Genomic DNA, 17,079 nt, shown 5'->3' on the forward strand with positions numbered 1-17,079 from the left:
CAAAATTAAACTAATATATATATATATATATATATATATATATATATATATATATATATATATATATATATATATACACACACACACACACACAGTATTCCTCTTTTCTGGTTATATTCTAATAAAGATGTGGTCATATTACCATTGCAAAAACAACACACAACATCTTATTTTGGCATGGTGGCTATATAAGTATTTACATAACATTTGTGCATTTGGCAGACACTTTTATCCAAAGCGACTTACAGTGCATTTCAAGAACAAATTGTATCTTTTCATGTTGGGTTATTAAAAAACCTATGCTGGGTTGTTGTTACCTCAACTATGAGTTAAAACAACTCAGCATTGCACTGACACAACCCAGCATAGGTTTATTTAATAACCCAACATATGTTCTGTCCAATATTTACCCAGCATTTGGTTTAAAATAACCCAGCAGATTTTAGAGTGTGTGTTCACAGGGTTTAAACCCATGACCTTTTGCACTGTAAATGTAATGCTCAGGAGCACTTCAAAATCACAAAAAATTATACACTTGCATTTTCAAGATGAAGTACATCAGGCATACAGCAGACTTGGACAAGAATTGGATGTTGCAGATTATAATATATAGTGAGCGTGAGACAGAGATAGACACTGGAATAAAGAGAGATAAATGTGTAAGTGAGAAAGATAGACAGGAAAGAGAAATAGGCAGAACATGTTGGGAGACAGAGTCAGGGCTGTTCTCCTTGTGTGGGCCAGAGGCAGCGCTGTGTGCTCGATATACAGTCAGGGACGGCTGGGATTTGGATAAGAAAGGATTTCTGACAAGGAGAATGTGTTCTGGGTCAGTGCTAAGGCATTTCACTGTGAAGAGATAGCAGCGGCTATCAGCATTTAATGATACGTCTTACTCTGAGAAAATACCAGCCTCCTAGAAGCTTCAATTACATCCCGATAAAAGTAGTGTCTCTTTACCTCACTGGACAGCTAGGTTTCATCTTGAAAGCCATTCTTATATTTTCATCCTCAGTGGGGATCTTCCTTCTTTGGAATGTTTTGTTGACTCCTGCAGATGTGCTACTACACAGGACAAACAACTTTCCCATTTATTTAGTATGTGCATGTTTTAGTTTGTTACTTCAAGCTCAGGGGAAAATAATCAAAAGCATTTGTTTAGCAAGCTGAAGTTAATATACAGCATTGTGAAGGTGGACCACATTGAATAAAGTTGGAACTTTTTGACATGGTTAGTGGTTCCAGAATCCATAGGCATACTTTTCCAATAAAATCATTCAAATTTATGTACTTGTTTTAGTATTTAACTTTACTATAACCCATCATGTGTGGAATAAGAAAATGTGGTTTACAGGGAAAATTCCAGAGACGCAATGCATTTTATACTGTACAAACTGTATATTCTATTGCCCTTTAATCTAATCTAAGTCTTTAATCTATGATAAAGTAATGTAGTATGTTTTCAAGCCAGTCAGTTTACCCCGTATACCATGTTTATAGCATAATAAACATGTCATTATACACTATTCATGTCCATGTAAACCACATATACCAACCCCCCCCCACACACATCAAACCCACAAATATATTATCCTTGCATAGGCTTTATGACAAAAAAATCGTATTTCCATGACTGATTCTTTGAGTAATGCTTGTGAAAAGCCATATTTGAGGTACGAACAATCAAGTTCTCACATTATGTGCTATGAATACTCAACCTCTGACTTCCTGTAAAATGCTGTCATGTAAAAACTGCTGTCTTGTGAACTTTTGCTCTTTTGCTAAAGTTCACAAAGTACCAAATGTGACCCGTCACGGAAACCAGGGGCACAAGTCGGCAGCACAAGTTTCGAGAAAATGAGAAACAAAGTTTTTTTTTCAAAATTTGTGATTTTTGTTTTATTGCAGAATCTGTTAGTTGAGATCACGAAGAAGCCTCTCCATGTTTGAGATAGCAGTTTTTGTATATTTAAAAGCGTACATTTTGCGGTTAAAATAGGCTTGTTTTTCCGGAGATTCTAGCGTGCAGCGGGGGGCGTCATTGTCTGTGTGTATATTTACATACTGTATAAGCTTTTGTTTTCGCCTCCGCCCCCAAAGGGAACAGCGTGACTACTAAATAAGGATAGTTCGCCCAAAAATGAAAATAATGTAATTAATGACTCACCCTTATGTCGTTCTAAACTCGGAAGACCTCCGTTCATCTTCGGAACACAGTATGGTCATTGGATAATCTGAAACAGACTGGATTCGACTTGTGATCCCCACAAAGGTAAAAGAGTCATGTTTATTTTTGCGGGTTGTCATTTGGTCATAAAATACTACATATGATGCTAGAACATCTCAAAAAGGGTTTTACAGGGGGCATGGCTTAGCTAAATGAGATGTAAATGAGCCCTATTGTCTCCCCCAGCTGAAAAGAAGAGTCCCTTTCGTCTCGATTTTCTCGGTTTGAGTATTTCTGAGTTCCTATATTCAAATGGCCACAACTTCTCCAAATCTTATCAGATTTCCATGTGTTACACATCGTTGGAAAGCTTAGAAACTGCACTTTCAGAATCTGGGAATAACTCAAAATGCCCAGATCCGACTTGTGTCCCTACTTTCCGTGACTGCTCACAAATGTGTCTATTATCTGAGGAAGCATTTAAGAAATTTAAGGATTTAGGGAAACTGAGTTATAATATAGAAACTTGGTAGGTGGGCCTTTTTTACTTATGCAAATAGGAAAATTAGGAGCTCAAATGCAAATGCGGATAAACAAGCCATCAAAAGATAATATGAAATAATAATATTAACTTAATGCTCTAGGCATGTATTATCAAATACTTTTAATGTCAAATCTGCTTAATCAGCCTCAGGCTGTTCAGAAATACCGGTTTGTTACTAGAATTTGTTAAACGTCACAATGATGATCAGCAAAGTACTCAAAATGCACAGAAGTTTAATGTGTAACATACTTGTCTCGTATGACTTGGATGGGATTACAACCCGAATGTGGCAGCCACATGCATCACAGCACATCATTTTTACGTTTTCAATTCTGACGTTCATCATTAGTAATGTTTCTAGTTTCATCTTAAAGGATAATTCCGGTATTTAACACTTTGAGTCTCATTTCTGGTTTGTTTTGGATGAACTTCAGTGATGGACAAAGAAATTTTGACAATGGGTCGTGTCTTGAGTTTTTGACTCATTTAGAAGCGTCTCTTGACTGCTTCAGAATGGAAGTCAATGGCCATGCACAAACATGTCATTAAAACAACACTTAACGTTCATTTTCAAAACTGTGCTACTCACCGAGTGGTGCGTGGTGTTCGTTGATGATTAAAAACAAGTTGTGTAGCGAAATACAGTTTCTGTTGTGTTTTATTTGGCATTTTGTAAAATTCCATTGACTTCTCTTTGAAGACTTATTGCTCGCTGATATATCACTCCGCCGCCGGGAAACAGAAAAGGGTCTGTTTACAATGTGGTTGTAGTTTTTTCGCTCGGTTTCTCTCAGAATAAATTTTTCCCATATTTGTAGGCCTGGACCAGAATATTTGAATATTCGTTCCGTGGGTTGACATTCGATTTTCAGTTTTGAGATTCGAATATATATATAAATATTTTACAGCATTAATGCAGAGCTTTTGTCTAGCAGGAAGTGCGCTTACGCTCCCGCTCTATAGGTGGCGCAGAGAGACCAACATCCATAGGCAACAGCCACCAAACGCCACCAATGGAAGAGATCGCCTCGAACGGAAAGCGCACTTCCTGCTTTGGCATTCACGCTAATGCTGCGTTCCAAGCAGGTTTTTAAACCCGTGAATTACGACTTCAAAACCACGACTCACGACTCTATGCGTTCCAGGCAGCCTGTAACCAGTGTTTTTACAACCTTCTACCTGTGAAAGTGCACTGGAACGGCAGTCAAACTCGTGACTTCCCACCCGTGAACTCGTACTAGATCGATGTACTCCCAGTTCAGAGTCGTAAGTCGTGGTTTTTAAGTCGTGATTCACGGGTTACCGGTTGCCTGGAACGCAGCATAATAGTGTTGAAAATAACGTTCAGCAAAAACTGATTGATTTGCTTCACAAGACGTAAATATGTCACACAGAGTTATGGGGGATTACTGTTGTATTGGATATATATGCTTTAGCTCTTAAAGTGTGCGGATCGGTTGACTTGCATGATGGAGTACTGGGGTTTGTGCAAAATATCTTCTTTATTGTTCTGGTGATGAAAAAACATATTGGATGGTGTAAGTGTTAGTTAATAAACTTGATTTTGAAAGTATGCTACCGTTTTATTAAAGTTTGTTGAACTTCGTTCATTTGTTTTCGTTGTTTTATTTAAAAAGCCTACCCTTTAAGTTGTCAAGAATTACTGTGCTGCTTATTTCTGATACGCGAATGTTTGTTTGTTAGAAAAATGTTAGGCTACCTTATTAAAAGTATTGCTCTTGTGTTTTGTTTCACTAATGCTGTTCTCGCAGGACGCGTGACAGGCACGCCGCTTCCGGCTTGCGCTGTTCTGTAGTTTATAAAAAATGTATTAATTCTAAACGTGTCACATGTCCATATTGCACGAAAAAAACGCACTACACTCCCTTAGGTCCGCAGCAACACATACGCCACATAATAAAACTGTAGACAGACAGACACACACACAGAGATTCCTGCCTTTATTAAAGAGAAAAATATGTTCAGCCCCTCCTTCCGAAGCTTCAAATATTCGATTTGATTTCTACTAGAGCTTCGAAGCTCAAAAAAAATGGTATTCGGAACAACCCTACATATTTGATGGCTCAGTGACCAGCTTTAGGTTTGAAGTTGAGCTCGATTGTGACTGTCTATACACTAGACACCGAGCGTACTTGTATGGCAAAGTGGTTGTCGCCATCAAGTGGTCGGGAGTGTGCTAACGCTTCAGACTCAAATATAGAGCGGAAGTATATACGCGGTTGTGAGGTATCTGAAAAAATAGTTCCACTATAGCAAATAACACGGATTGAAATCATACATTGCGCCAATATATTTGTTTTTAATCATCAACGAACACCACGAACCACTCGGTGAGTAGCACAGTTTTGAAAATGAACGTTAAGTGTTGTTTTAATGACATGTTTGTGCATGGCCATTGACTTCCATTCTGAAGCAGTCAAGAGACGCTTCTAAACGAGTCAAAAACTCAAGACACGACCCATTGTCAAAATTTCTGTGTCCATCACTGTAGTTCATCCAAAACAAACCAGAAATGAGACTCAAAGTGTTAAATACCGGAATTATCCTTTAAGTCATTTTGCAACTGTTTACTCTGTCTTGTTCCAACAACTGTATTGTTTTTAGAAGTGGAGGTTTTTGCCAAAAATAGGGTTTTGCGGTGAAACACAGTAAAATTTGTTAAAACCCCATTGAAATAACTTAAAGCAGACATATCATGCTTTTAAATCTGTCCTTTTTACATATAAATCATCTATTTGTGGTCTATGTAAAGCGAAACTGCAATGCTTGGGTCTGAATTCCTCATTATTATAGCCCCACAGGCCCCCTTTCTACCCCTTTTCTGATGTGCATCTGAGAGCAACTCGTTTTGGTACTGTCTTTTTAAATGCACGTCATACCCTGCCCCCTCTCCAGGTTGCAGAGGTGACATTCGGTTAAACTCCACCCCGTTCGGCCATTTTTGTAGTTTTATAGCAGAGATACGATTATCTAGCTGCACAGAAACTTTTTATTTACTCGTTATTCACAAAATGTCAACAACGGAAGACTTGTCCATCCAGCCTTATATGTTCGCGCCAGAGTCGGAAACGGACTGAGAGGAAAATGAAGACGACGAACCTGCAGAACAACGTCTTCATATTGAGGTATCGCAATGGTGTGAGGCTGCAGCCTCCGGAGGTCGCATATCTAGGCTGCATACGTCATCAAGACGGTCTTATTTCAGAATATTAACAATTATAAAGTTTACTATTATTCTTAGTTAATCGTAAGTTGTTGTAATATGCTCATGACTTGCAAATGTGATGCTCAGTTAACTTAAACCAGGCTTGATGCCCAAAAGCGATCTCCGCAGGCTGCAGCCTTCGGAGTGAGAAACAGCACTGCTAAACCATGACCACCGTGTGCTTTACTTTTTTACTTTAAGTTATAAACTGCTTACCGAAGTGCTCTGCTCGTCGTCTCCAAAGAAATAAGTAATTGACCCCTCAATCAGACGAAGTCTATCGGCAAATCCTTCTTTATACTGGCGGAGATTGGTGAAGTAGTTATCCTTAAAGTGCCTCGGGCACACAAAAATGACTTTACCCACAGATGTGAGTACATTTCTTACGCTCTCGTAACTTCTGCATCCTTGAGCTTGGACTACAATATCGCAGCGAGAAATATAAAATGGCGGATTGCTCGTAGTGTTGGGCTGGAAGTCAATGTCCTTATTTAGCAGTTCCGCTGCAAATACTGTGACGTAATTGTTCAAAAAACGTAATAGATAATAGAAAAATCAGAACCGGTTGGAAAATATGACCAAAACAGAATATAAAGATATCAACAAAGCACCTGAAGAGACTAATTTCAACTTTTATGTACTTATAAACACTACAAATATACAACAAAATGCATTTAAGAGCCAAGAAAGTGGATTTAGCATGATATGTCTCCTTTAAGTGAAAATTGTGAAAACTAATATGGAATTTCAATTACTTACTAATAACCTTTTTATCGTTAATAAAGTGATACTACTAAACCTAAAACATGCCAATTTGGAGGGTTTGAAATCTGAGCTTTTCAAATGTAAAAATGTAGTTCATAGAAAATTCTTTATTTTATTTTATGACATAACGTTTGGGCATCACATACAGTATGCAGGTATAAGAGTATCATAAGATGAAAATCTGCAAATTCCTGTTATAAACTGAGTTTTAATTTGAAACAGAATTCTCACTTACTTTCTGAAGCTTTTTGAGAGGTGCCAGATGTACTCGGCCAGCTAATTCCATAACAGCCTATCAGAAGTCTCCTTCTGCCCGTAATTTTTTGTTGTTCCTCCTAAAGGTAATCAGTGCTTCACACGTTACAGAGAATAGTTCTGGCATTGCCTGTGAATACCACACACACACATTTAATGCCTGCCAAGAATACAAATTCATCTGTGAAGAGAGATTTCTTCTATATCTGTAGCTCTTCCAGAATTCTTCACATTATTGTGAGGAGTCCAGGCTAAACTTTAGAGTATCTATTACTGTACATGCTAATAAGAAATATTGTCATGAAGCTCAAATTGGAAAATGTGTTTTTCTTTGTGGAATAAAATAAATTTCCATCCATACTTAAAGCATGCGCAATTAAATTAACTACCAGTTTTAAGTTTGCTTAGGTCTATATTTTTATGTTAACAATTTTTTATGCAAGCATTATACTGATTCACCGTGAGGTGATGTATCATGGGTTTCTGCAGTGCCTTATCCTTATGTTTCTGATCAAGGGAGGTGATTGTGCATGTGAGATAACCCAGATAGAGGTACTAGAGGACTAATAGAGATAAAGCAGATAGAAGAGTAATACAATGTGTCAGTGTCTTACTATAATTCCTAATTTTATCTCAAATACCTTTATCTGAGGGCCACTGGAGGGAGATTGTATCAGTTGTCATGTCATTGAAGCGTCCTCCTACTTTTCTTTTCACAGCAAAAACTACAACAAATACAGCATCATAAGTTTCAATATTCCTTGTTGGCCCCAGTCATCAGAGACCTTCAGAGCAACTGGGACATTTATCTTCCTGTGCCAAAGAAGAAAGATAATGTGACAGAATCTTTTTCTTTTTTGGGAACTAAACATTTAATTTTGATCAGTGTTGCCAACTATTTTCAATGTAAAATAGCTTAAGCTTGTTTGGAAAGTCGCTAGATGTCACTAGATTACGTCATTGCTTCATTAGCATAACAGTGACGTCATCACGTCGTATTTGCATTCTTACTAGGCTGTTTCACGTTTCTCTTTCTCTCTGCTATGTCACAAATTGAATTTTAAAGGGGTCATATTATGAGATTTGTTTAAGATGTAAAAGAAATCGTTGGTGTCCCAGAGTGTGTATGTGAAGTTTTAGCTCAAAATACTACACATAATTTATTATAGCATGTTAAAATTGCAAATTTGTAGGCCTGAGCAAAAGTGTGTCGTTTTGGGGTGTGTCGTTTAAAATGCAAATAAGCGGATGAAATGCAAATACTGATCAAAATGAAGGCGATTTGTTGTAATTGAAACTCAATTGTGCTGTCAAGTACTTTTTTCTTTCTCTCTTTATCTCTGCACTGTGGTTGGATAGTGCAGATAAAGGGGTGGTATTATTGTAATTCGCCTTGCTACCTACCTCACAAAACAGGAGAAATCTGAACGACTAATTTTTCACATGCTTGCAGAAAATGGCTTACCCAAAGTTCCTGGGTTGCACTTAAACATGGAAAAATTCTGATTTTCATGCTATGACCCCTTTAATACACCTGAATGGCTAATAAAAGGTTCTCGTTTGTATATCTGCTTCTGTTCTCATAAAACTAAACGTGTGTATTTTCCTGTTTATATGTCCAATCCAGTTTCAAAACACATGAGGATACACTGATTAATGATGGGAAAGTTGTTTTGTAGGTACACAGAACGCGTCAACTCCGTACAGTTTCTCTGTTCTGAATGTGCAGCTGCTCATCTTACTCAAATACATTTATTTTTGTACAGTAATTCATTTTTTCAAAGACCATTTTACATTTACATCCCACCATAAATGTAAGCCATCGCGAGATTAGCCAGATCCGGCTTCCGAATGCATGATTATGCCGTCTGGACTTGGAGAGATGAACAACATCTGCCCTGACTGCTGCTGGGAGAGACTCTGCTTCGCTGCGCGAGGACTAGGCCGTATTTGAGTGATTTGGGACGAGTGTGAAGCGAAAGATGCATGCTTTTACTTCAAATTCTCCAAAAGTCTCCAACAATGCCAGAAAAGTCGCTAGATTTGTCGCTAGTGGCTTTTTGAAAATAAGTAGCTAAAGGGGTCTGAATAGTCGCTAAGTCTAGTGACAAAGTCGCCAAGTTGGCAACACTGATTGTGATCCTGCAGGTTCTGTACATTTTAATAAAAAAGTAAAAAAAAATATTATATTTGATTAGTTTCAGCAATCATAGCATGTAATCATTTAAGCATTAATATAAACAAAAAGATCAATGTAATAATAAAAGATTCTTTAATTTGCTTGACTGTGTAATCTTTGCCCTTTGCTCCTTTTTTAGTTTTTTTTTTAACTAGATGACAAATAGACCACTTTCATTTGGGAGATTGTACATTTGGGATTGTTTCCCCTCACCACTTGCCCACAGGCTTGCATTCACACTGTACTTTTTCGATCTGAGCCCAAGCACTCTTTCATCATTATGATGATGTAAAGTTTGTGGCTTTTATTTTGAGTCATTTGGAATGCGATGACACAGCCCTCTCACCATATCTATCATATGTGACCCTGGACCACAAAACAGTCATAAGGGTGAATTTCTATAGAATTATACATATTCCGAAAGCAAAACAAAAATCTTTTTGTTAGGATAGAACAATATTTGGCCGGGATACAATGATTTGAGTCCTCTACTTCCCAGTTATATGACGAAAATATTCTGAATTTTTGACTACCTCCGCCTACAAGAATACGTCAAAAAAGGGCGTGACCTTGTTGCGCTTCCACAGAGAAAATGTAGAGTTGCGTTAGTAGAGTGTTTTTGTCGCCATGAATTGAGATGCTGTTATTTTCATCCCGAAGTCAAATCCCCTTTGCCCCCTGAGCCCACCTCTGCAAGGGTGCCAAGGCGCAAATAACCATACCACGCCTGGAATGCTCACATGAATCAGGCTTGGGGGTCTAACATACTTAGGCGCAGTTTGGTTTGGATAGTGTGAGTACGCCCTCACTCTACAGATGTTAACTCAAAGTCATTTTTAAACAGCTTGAAAAGATGCAGCATTTATAGATCTACTTTGATGGGGTTCCTTAGACCAAATATATTTTGGCTTGCTTTAAACATGACTGCACATGTTTTCACATTTCAGCAACATTTTATATTTTTAGTCTTAAAATCAAAGATGAGAAAGAAAACAAAGACAACATAAGAAAATATGGAATTTTGTGAAAAAAGTTGAGAAAACGATTTTTGCTACATGCACTTAACACAGTTTTTCCTTGGTATGCATGACCAGTCAGTTGTCTACAATCAGATTTGTATCTATTTTACTTTTTACAATGTTAAGTAATAATGTAATTAGTCATCAGATTAAAGTTTTAACACTATCACATTACTATCACATCTTTAACATTTAGTGCTATTTGACTAATAGCTTAATAACTTATCTCACAAGACTTAGTTCTAAAGCAAGCCTTTTGTTATGTGCTGTTTGTTTAATGAAGATTTTCAGTTTAGTGCATATGGGTCAGATTGAAATAAAAATAAACCCTGTGTTCCTGGCTAAAATACTTTTTCCAGAAGTGCTTTTTCAATTTAGTTTACCTGCTGTGCTGTGAGTTGCACTGTGTGATGGGCAGGACTGGGCAAGCTACTTGGAAAATGTAGTAAGCTAAGCTAGCAGTTACTCTACATTAAATGATCATTACACTGTAGCTATTCCACTGGGAAATGTAGCAAGCTAAGCTACAGCAACATGGGAGGAATAAAAGAGAGCGGGGGCAATAGTAAAATTTTTCAGAAAAAAACAATTTTTAAAGATGTGTGGTGTATGTACAAATGAAGAAGGACTTCAGTATAGCTTCACGTTGAACATTAGTGGCTCATTGGACAAGATAGATATTTTTGTGTTACACTTGTTTATTATATACAGTACAGTACATGACTATGTCCTACAGTAACTGCAAACATATTTTGTCCTTGCATTTTCATTTTAAATATCAGTTTCATCAAATGTTTCAAAAGCAACTCGACAGTTTAAACTTGAATTGCTGAGAATAAAAAAAAATGTTCAGCAGTATGAACAATATAAAAATGAAAAGTTTTTTAATAAAATTGCTATTTAATTTCCTCTGTCTTACGAGTTACGTCCATGTGCCTGGTTGTAATGATCCGGTTTTGTTTCCCTAGTCCTGTCCTGTGTATCCCCAGTCCTAGTCTTTTATTTTGAAGTCATGTCTTTATCTGCCATGTCTGTAGTCCTTTGTAGTTCTTTTGTTCGTTGGTTTCCTGTTAATTGTCTCCCCAGTTGTGTCTTGTTATCCTGTTCAACCTTGTGTATATATAGCCCCAATGTTTCAGTTGTCCTTTGTCAGTCTTTTTTGGATGTTTGCATTGGGTTCCTTGTCTGTTTTTTGTGTTCTACATGTTCCAAGGATATCTTGTTTCCTACTGTTTTATTCAATAAAAGCTGTACTTAGATCCACTACCTCTGCCTACCTCCAACTTTCTTGAAGACTGAACACTAATGGATCCAGCAGCTTTTTGGTCACCAGCCATGAAACTTGTCATGGTCCACCAGGGCTCTCGCTCCCTTGAGAGTCACATCCAGGACTTTTTGGACCTTGCACCACAAACCCACTTCCCAGATAAGATGCTTAATGTTTTGTATCAACATGGCCTGAACATCCTAATCAAATTGCAACTGTCTCAATATGATTCTCAAGGGAGATTTAAGGACTTTGTAGAGTTGGCCCTGGTGTTGAGAGGGTCCCACTTCACCATGGGTGAGGTGAAGAGGAAGCATCCCCTTGACATTTATGGGGGGGGGGCAGTAAGCAACAGTCTCTGTGTGCCGGGGAGCCAGACCGGTCACAGACACCTGTTTGCACCACACTCATGGTGGCTAGCCCGAGACTCGTGCCTGAACCAGTTTCTCAGTATCTGTTCCCAAGATGGCCGCCACGGCTGTGCCTGTTCCCAAGATAGCCGCCAGAGGTTGCGCCTGTTCCCAAAATGGCTGCCACACCAAAGCTATTTTCCAAGATGGCAAAGTCAAAAGAATCCATGGACAAGATGGTGACATCAAGGCACAGGACTCTGGTCTCTAGCCTGATGGATACTCCACTGGTGTCGGTGCAAGTGGCTGGTGTTTATAAGTTCTCTAGTTCAGTGGCCTCAGATGTGTGTCTTGTTATCCTGTTCAACCTTGTGTATATATAGCCCTAGTGTTTCAGTTGTCCTTTGTCAGTCGTTGTTGGATGTTTTCATTGGGTTCCTTGACTGTTTACCTGTTCCAAGAATTATCTTGTTTCTTTTTCATCTACTTTGTTTTGTTTTATTCAATAAAAGCTGCAATTGGATCCTCTGCCTGCCTCTGTCCAACATTAAACCGGTTGCATGAAAATCCTTGAACTAAGAAATGCTTTTGATACATTATAATGTTAAAGGTACCCTTAATGAAACATGGTTTGCAAGAAAAAACCTGGGGGGGGATACTTAAGGAACCATAAAGCTGTCAATAAGTATTTATCCTTAAATGCTAAAGTATTCCCTTAGATCTGCTATGCGTTGCAACAAAGTCCTTAGTACCCATTTTTTTCTTAAAAAATAAAGGGACCATAACAGGTCCCTCAATGTCAAATGTGGTGGCTGATTTTATTGTTATTATAAGAAGAAGAAAGAAGTACAATGGCACATTTTTAATGATGAAAAAAATCCATTGGAGAAAAGTGATGCGCATTTATTAGGAGAATAGTGGTTTGATCATCATTCACCCCAAAGTTCTTCAAGTTTTAATTACTTTGAGGCTTTATACATGCGGTACTTTAAAGTCTGTTTGTTACAGATGTCAGCGCTAACGCCCCCGGTGTTCAGTCAGCGCAATCGCCTGAATTCTAACCTGAACTCCATTTCCCATAAATCCCCACGGCCCACTGATTACACTCCACCTGTTCCATATCAGTGGGTCTATTTAACCTGGGACTTATGCTGCGTTCCAGGCAACCTGTAACCCGTAAATCACGACTTCAAAACCACGACTCACGACTCTGAACTGGGAGTACATCGATCTAGTACGACTTCACGGGTGGGAAGTCACGGGTTTGACTGCCGTTCCAATGCACTTTCAGAGGTAGAAGGTTGTAAAAACACTGGTTACAGGCTGCCTGGAACGCATACTCCCAGTTCAGAGTCGTGAGTCGTGGTTTTGAAGTCATAATTCACGGGCTCAAAAACCTGCCTGTAACGCAGCATAATGCGCACAGTCTTTGCGAAGTCTTGTTTGCCCCGTGCTGCAATTCTGAGCGTTTATTCCTTGTGTACCCGTGTTTGTTTTCCTGTTGTGACCAGTTTTCTGTTTTTGGATATTTGATTGTTTGCTGCCTTCCCTGACCTTGGATTGTATATTGTTTTTGATTGTTTGCTGCCTGCCCCGACCTTGGATTTTTTACGTTTATGATTGATGTCTGCCTGGCTCAACCCACAACCTATCTAACATTTATGAGTATTTGCTGCCTTATCCTGACACACTTCTGACTGATGTTAATACCTTTCAATAAAGAGTTGCAAATGGATCCAAACCTGTCCGAGTCATTACAGAGTTATTTGCGACATTTCATTAAACACAAATCCACTGTCTGTTGAACTGGGTGCGTTGATTTGTTTACGTTGTAAGATTTTGAAACTATAGCAAGCGATTTTCCATTGCCGTGTTTTGACAGATACTACCATAAAATATTTAGTATAAACACTTGGGTAAGAGTCACAGTTAAGAAGTTTGTTGCAACACTCTTGAAGAAATCCCTTCCCTCAGGGATTTTTTCTCCCTCAGGGAAACCCTCACTTAAGCATTTTACATTTGCACCACAGCTCCATTGCAACAAAGCTCAGACCACTTCCTTCAGGTAGACTCAGGTTCAGTACCCCCTGCGCTCCCAGGTCCGCATAACAGCTTTTACATTACAAGTTTTTTATGCGACCTGTGCCCTGTTTCGAACTAAAAGGTCAGTTTGAAAACCCCCTAAAACATATGCCAACAAATCACAATATCATCACAATTCCTGGTGGTTCCTGACCCCCAAACCTATTTTTCCACTTCTGAATCTCTCTGACATGGACAGATTTCCCTTTCAACTCCTATTTAATCTTCTGTCTTTGTTATTATAATGTCTATACATCCAATAAGGCCGTATGGTATTTGACTTCAGCTATTCTCAGGCACATGATTAATCTGAATGGCAATTGCACCAACGGAAGTGTCATCATTTTTCCTATTGCTAAACCTGTGAAACTCATTTAGCTGTTTTAAAGCTCTGTAGCTCTGTTTAATTTATTGCAGTCTCATTACAGGTCTAGTCAGGCTATTCTGTCAAGTGCTTCATGGCTTATTTTACTGACGTGCCCTCACTGCTCCATATAAATCTACTTTATGTATCTTATATGTATGTGCATGTTTGCAGTGGCTTATAGGAGAGAGGGAGAGCCACTGTGCTACTGTCTGCTCCAGGACTCACGGCAAACCTGTTTGTGGTTCAGACGGACACAGTTATGATACCAGCTGCGACCTGCAGAGGGCGAAATGCAAGGACCGCACCCTCACCCTCGCCCACAGGGGGCGATGCAAAGGTTAGTGAAAATAAAGCTCTATGTGGTCAGTTTTTAAAACATGCCACTTGAAATGCATTTATTTGAGAATTATAAATTCTGAACCAGAAAACAGGTAATTTACGTCTTCAAACAATAGTATGCTGTATTCCAATGATTTGTGCATCACTTACGAGGCTAGAACAGTAACTCAAATACAAAAAATCTTGTTTTTTTTATTTTTGTTGTGATTTCAGATAAAAACTGGGTAAAAAAAGATGAACTTCCCATCCTCCCATCACCTACACTTGCTTCAGAGGGCAAAGAACTGGAATTAAAAGGTATGGTCTACAGAAATGTGCATTAGGTTTAAAAAAGCACACACCCCCGTCCAAAATCTCCAAAAATTGTCCTAAGCTGTCACTGGGGTTGTTTCCTTTAACATATATGTATTATTTAGGCACAGACATGTTTACATTTTGTACCAATATGTACCTCTAAGGTATTAATATGTACATTTGAGGTACTAATGTGCACTCTTTGGTACCATTAAGTACTTTTGAGGTACTTAGAACTTACTTTTAATAAGGGTCTGCCCCAGTGAGAGTTTTCTTTCTGACATTACACAAAAGTCACAATGCCCAACACACATGGGACTTTGGAACCGGGGAAATGTGTATTTAAACTGTGTCGTAATTTGCATATATTTGTAAATATGGTACAGCTGTATGTACATACAGAATTGGGCCATACTGTAATATAATAAAAGTTTATCTTGATACTACAAACCATCTTGGGTTGTATTGTTTGCATTTGAATGCAAACATTAGCTTATCACTTCTTTTTAAATATAAACATGAATTAACCTAGGGTGACCACAATTGAAGTGCTCACACAAAAAAAATATATTTTAAAAGAGCCCTTGACCGAAATTTTTAGGAGTGCTTGCAGAAATGTGTGGGCACACCATTAGCCTGCAATGCAAGTATTAACATTTTTTCCCCAAAATAATTGTATTACTGAAAAAAAAACTTTGATAATAAATAGCCTTAAATCTCTATGCATTTATTGCACATGCCATTATGTAGAATTGATCAAACTTTCAGAATAGGAAGTTATGAACCAAAGACCCATACAACCTCCTTGTCTATTTCTAGGCACAAGATACCCCAAAAGACTCTATTTAGAACAAAAGCTAGCCTACACACATATCAGCAAAATATAGATGTTGTTTAAAACAGCCATGGAGATTCTATATGCTGATTTTGGGTCAGCAGGTAATAAATACAATCACCATGGTTAGGTTGTAATTGATTTGTTGCTGGTAACATGCATCCCTGCTATAAAATCCAGCTTAAGCTGGTGAGCTGGTTTTAGCTGGTTTTCCAGCTTGGTTTTAGCTGGTTTTCCAGCTTGGTTTTAGCTGGTACTGCTGGTGTTGCAAGCTGGTCTAGCTGTGTTTTGGTCACTTTGTAAGCTGGTCTAGCTGTGTTTTGGTCACTTTTTAATTTGGTCTAGTTGGACTTAGCTGGTCATGCTGGAAGACCAGCTGACCCACCAGCTTGACCAACTTTGCCAGGCTGGTTGGACCAGCTTAGACCAGGTACTGCCACTGTAAACCAGCTAAAACCAGCTGCCAGCTTATGCTGGCCTTTGCTGGATTTTTCAGTAGGGATTATTTTAATATATAAATATGTTTTTAATTAACTATATATACAATCATTTATATCCAGTGTTATCCAGATGGCATATTGTAATGAGATGAGTGCCATGCATGGCTAAATATGCATTCATCCTTTACACGTTTCTCATCTTCTATACAGTTTTCCTGACTTGGGCACGTGATGTCCTTTATTCTCATCTATATTCTCATCTATCTCATCTATAATGTTTTTGTCTTAATGTAGACTAGAAGTTTTCCCGCTCTCTCTATCTCATTTCAGCCTAACTGTCCATGCGCCTTCTGAGGTGAAATCTGAGGTGACTTTACATGGGGCTGTGTAGACCCATCTGTAAATTAACTAAGCACATGGTGACATAAAATGATTGATGTCGGGCAAATGAGCGGTAAAACTGTGATAAAAAAAGATTTGCACATTCCATTTTTTTTACAGTACGTGTGCCCCTGCACATGCCTACACACGTTGTCTCAAAAACTCAATCCATCTGGTTGCAGTCTGAAGCCCTTGGTGCCCCCCTATTGCTAGGGCACTCGCCCAATCTTGTCCATGAATAATTTGTCCCTGTAAAGGTGCCAAGTGATATTGTATTTTTTCTTTTGTTTGTTTGTTTTCAGGACAAACAAGAGCAATCAGTATCTACTGACAAATTTCCCCTAGATATTTTGACTTGCTTAGTGCTAAACAGAAACGTCAGGTGAATTTTTGTTAATTATCAAGAATGTAGTTTATATTTACAAAAGACCTCTTCGGCGAAATAAGTGAATAAAGGTGTAATGGAAAGTTAGGCTATTGTGTATTCCAGAATTGGAAAAAAAAACTTGGAAGGTCAAATTAAGAATTAAAGGCATAGTTTACCCCAAAATGCTGTGCCAAACCCATAT

General features: G+C 38.4%; 1 protein-coding gene across 14 annotated transcripts in view; it reads left to right on the forward strand.

The window, feature by feature from the left end:
• Positions 1–17,079, forward strand: part of smoc1 (SPARC related modular calcium binding 1) — a 77,057-nt gene that overhangs the window by 11,865 nt on the left and 48,113 nt on the right. For all 14 annotated transcript variants that reach the window (XM_065288686.2, XM_065288690.2, XM_065288684.2 and 11 more), the window contains exons 2-3: positions 14,393–14,558; positions 14,774–14,857. In XM_065288686.2, the coding sequence (XP_065144758.1) occupies positions 14,393–14,558; positions 14,774–14,857 (250 nt within the window). The remainder of the gene's footprint in view (positions 1–14,392; positions 14,559–14,773; positions 14,858–17,079) is intronic.

Source organism: Paramisgurnus dabryanus, chromosome 17 (assembly GCF_030506205.2).
Source record: "Paramisgurnus dabryanus chromosome 17, PD_genome_1.1, whole genome shotgun sequence".
Taxonomy (NCBI): Eukaryota; Metazoa; Chordata; class Actinopteri; order Cypriniformes; family Cobitidae; genus Paramisgurnus; species Paramisgurnus dabryanus.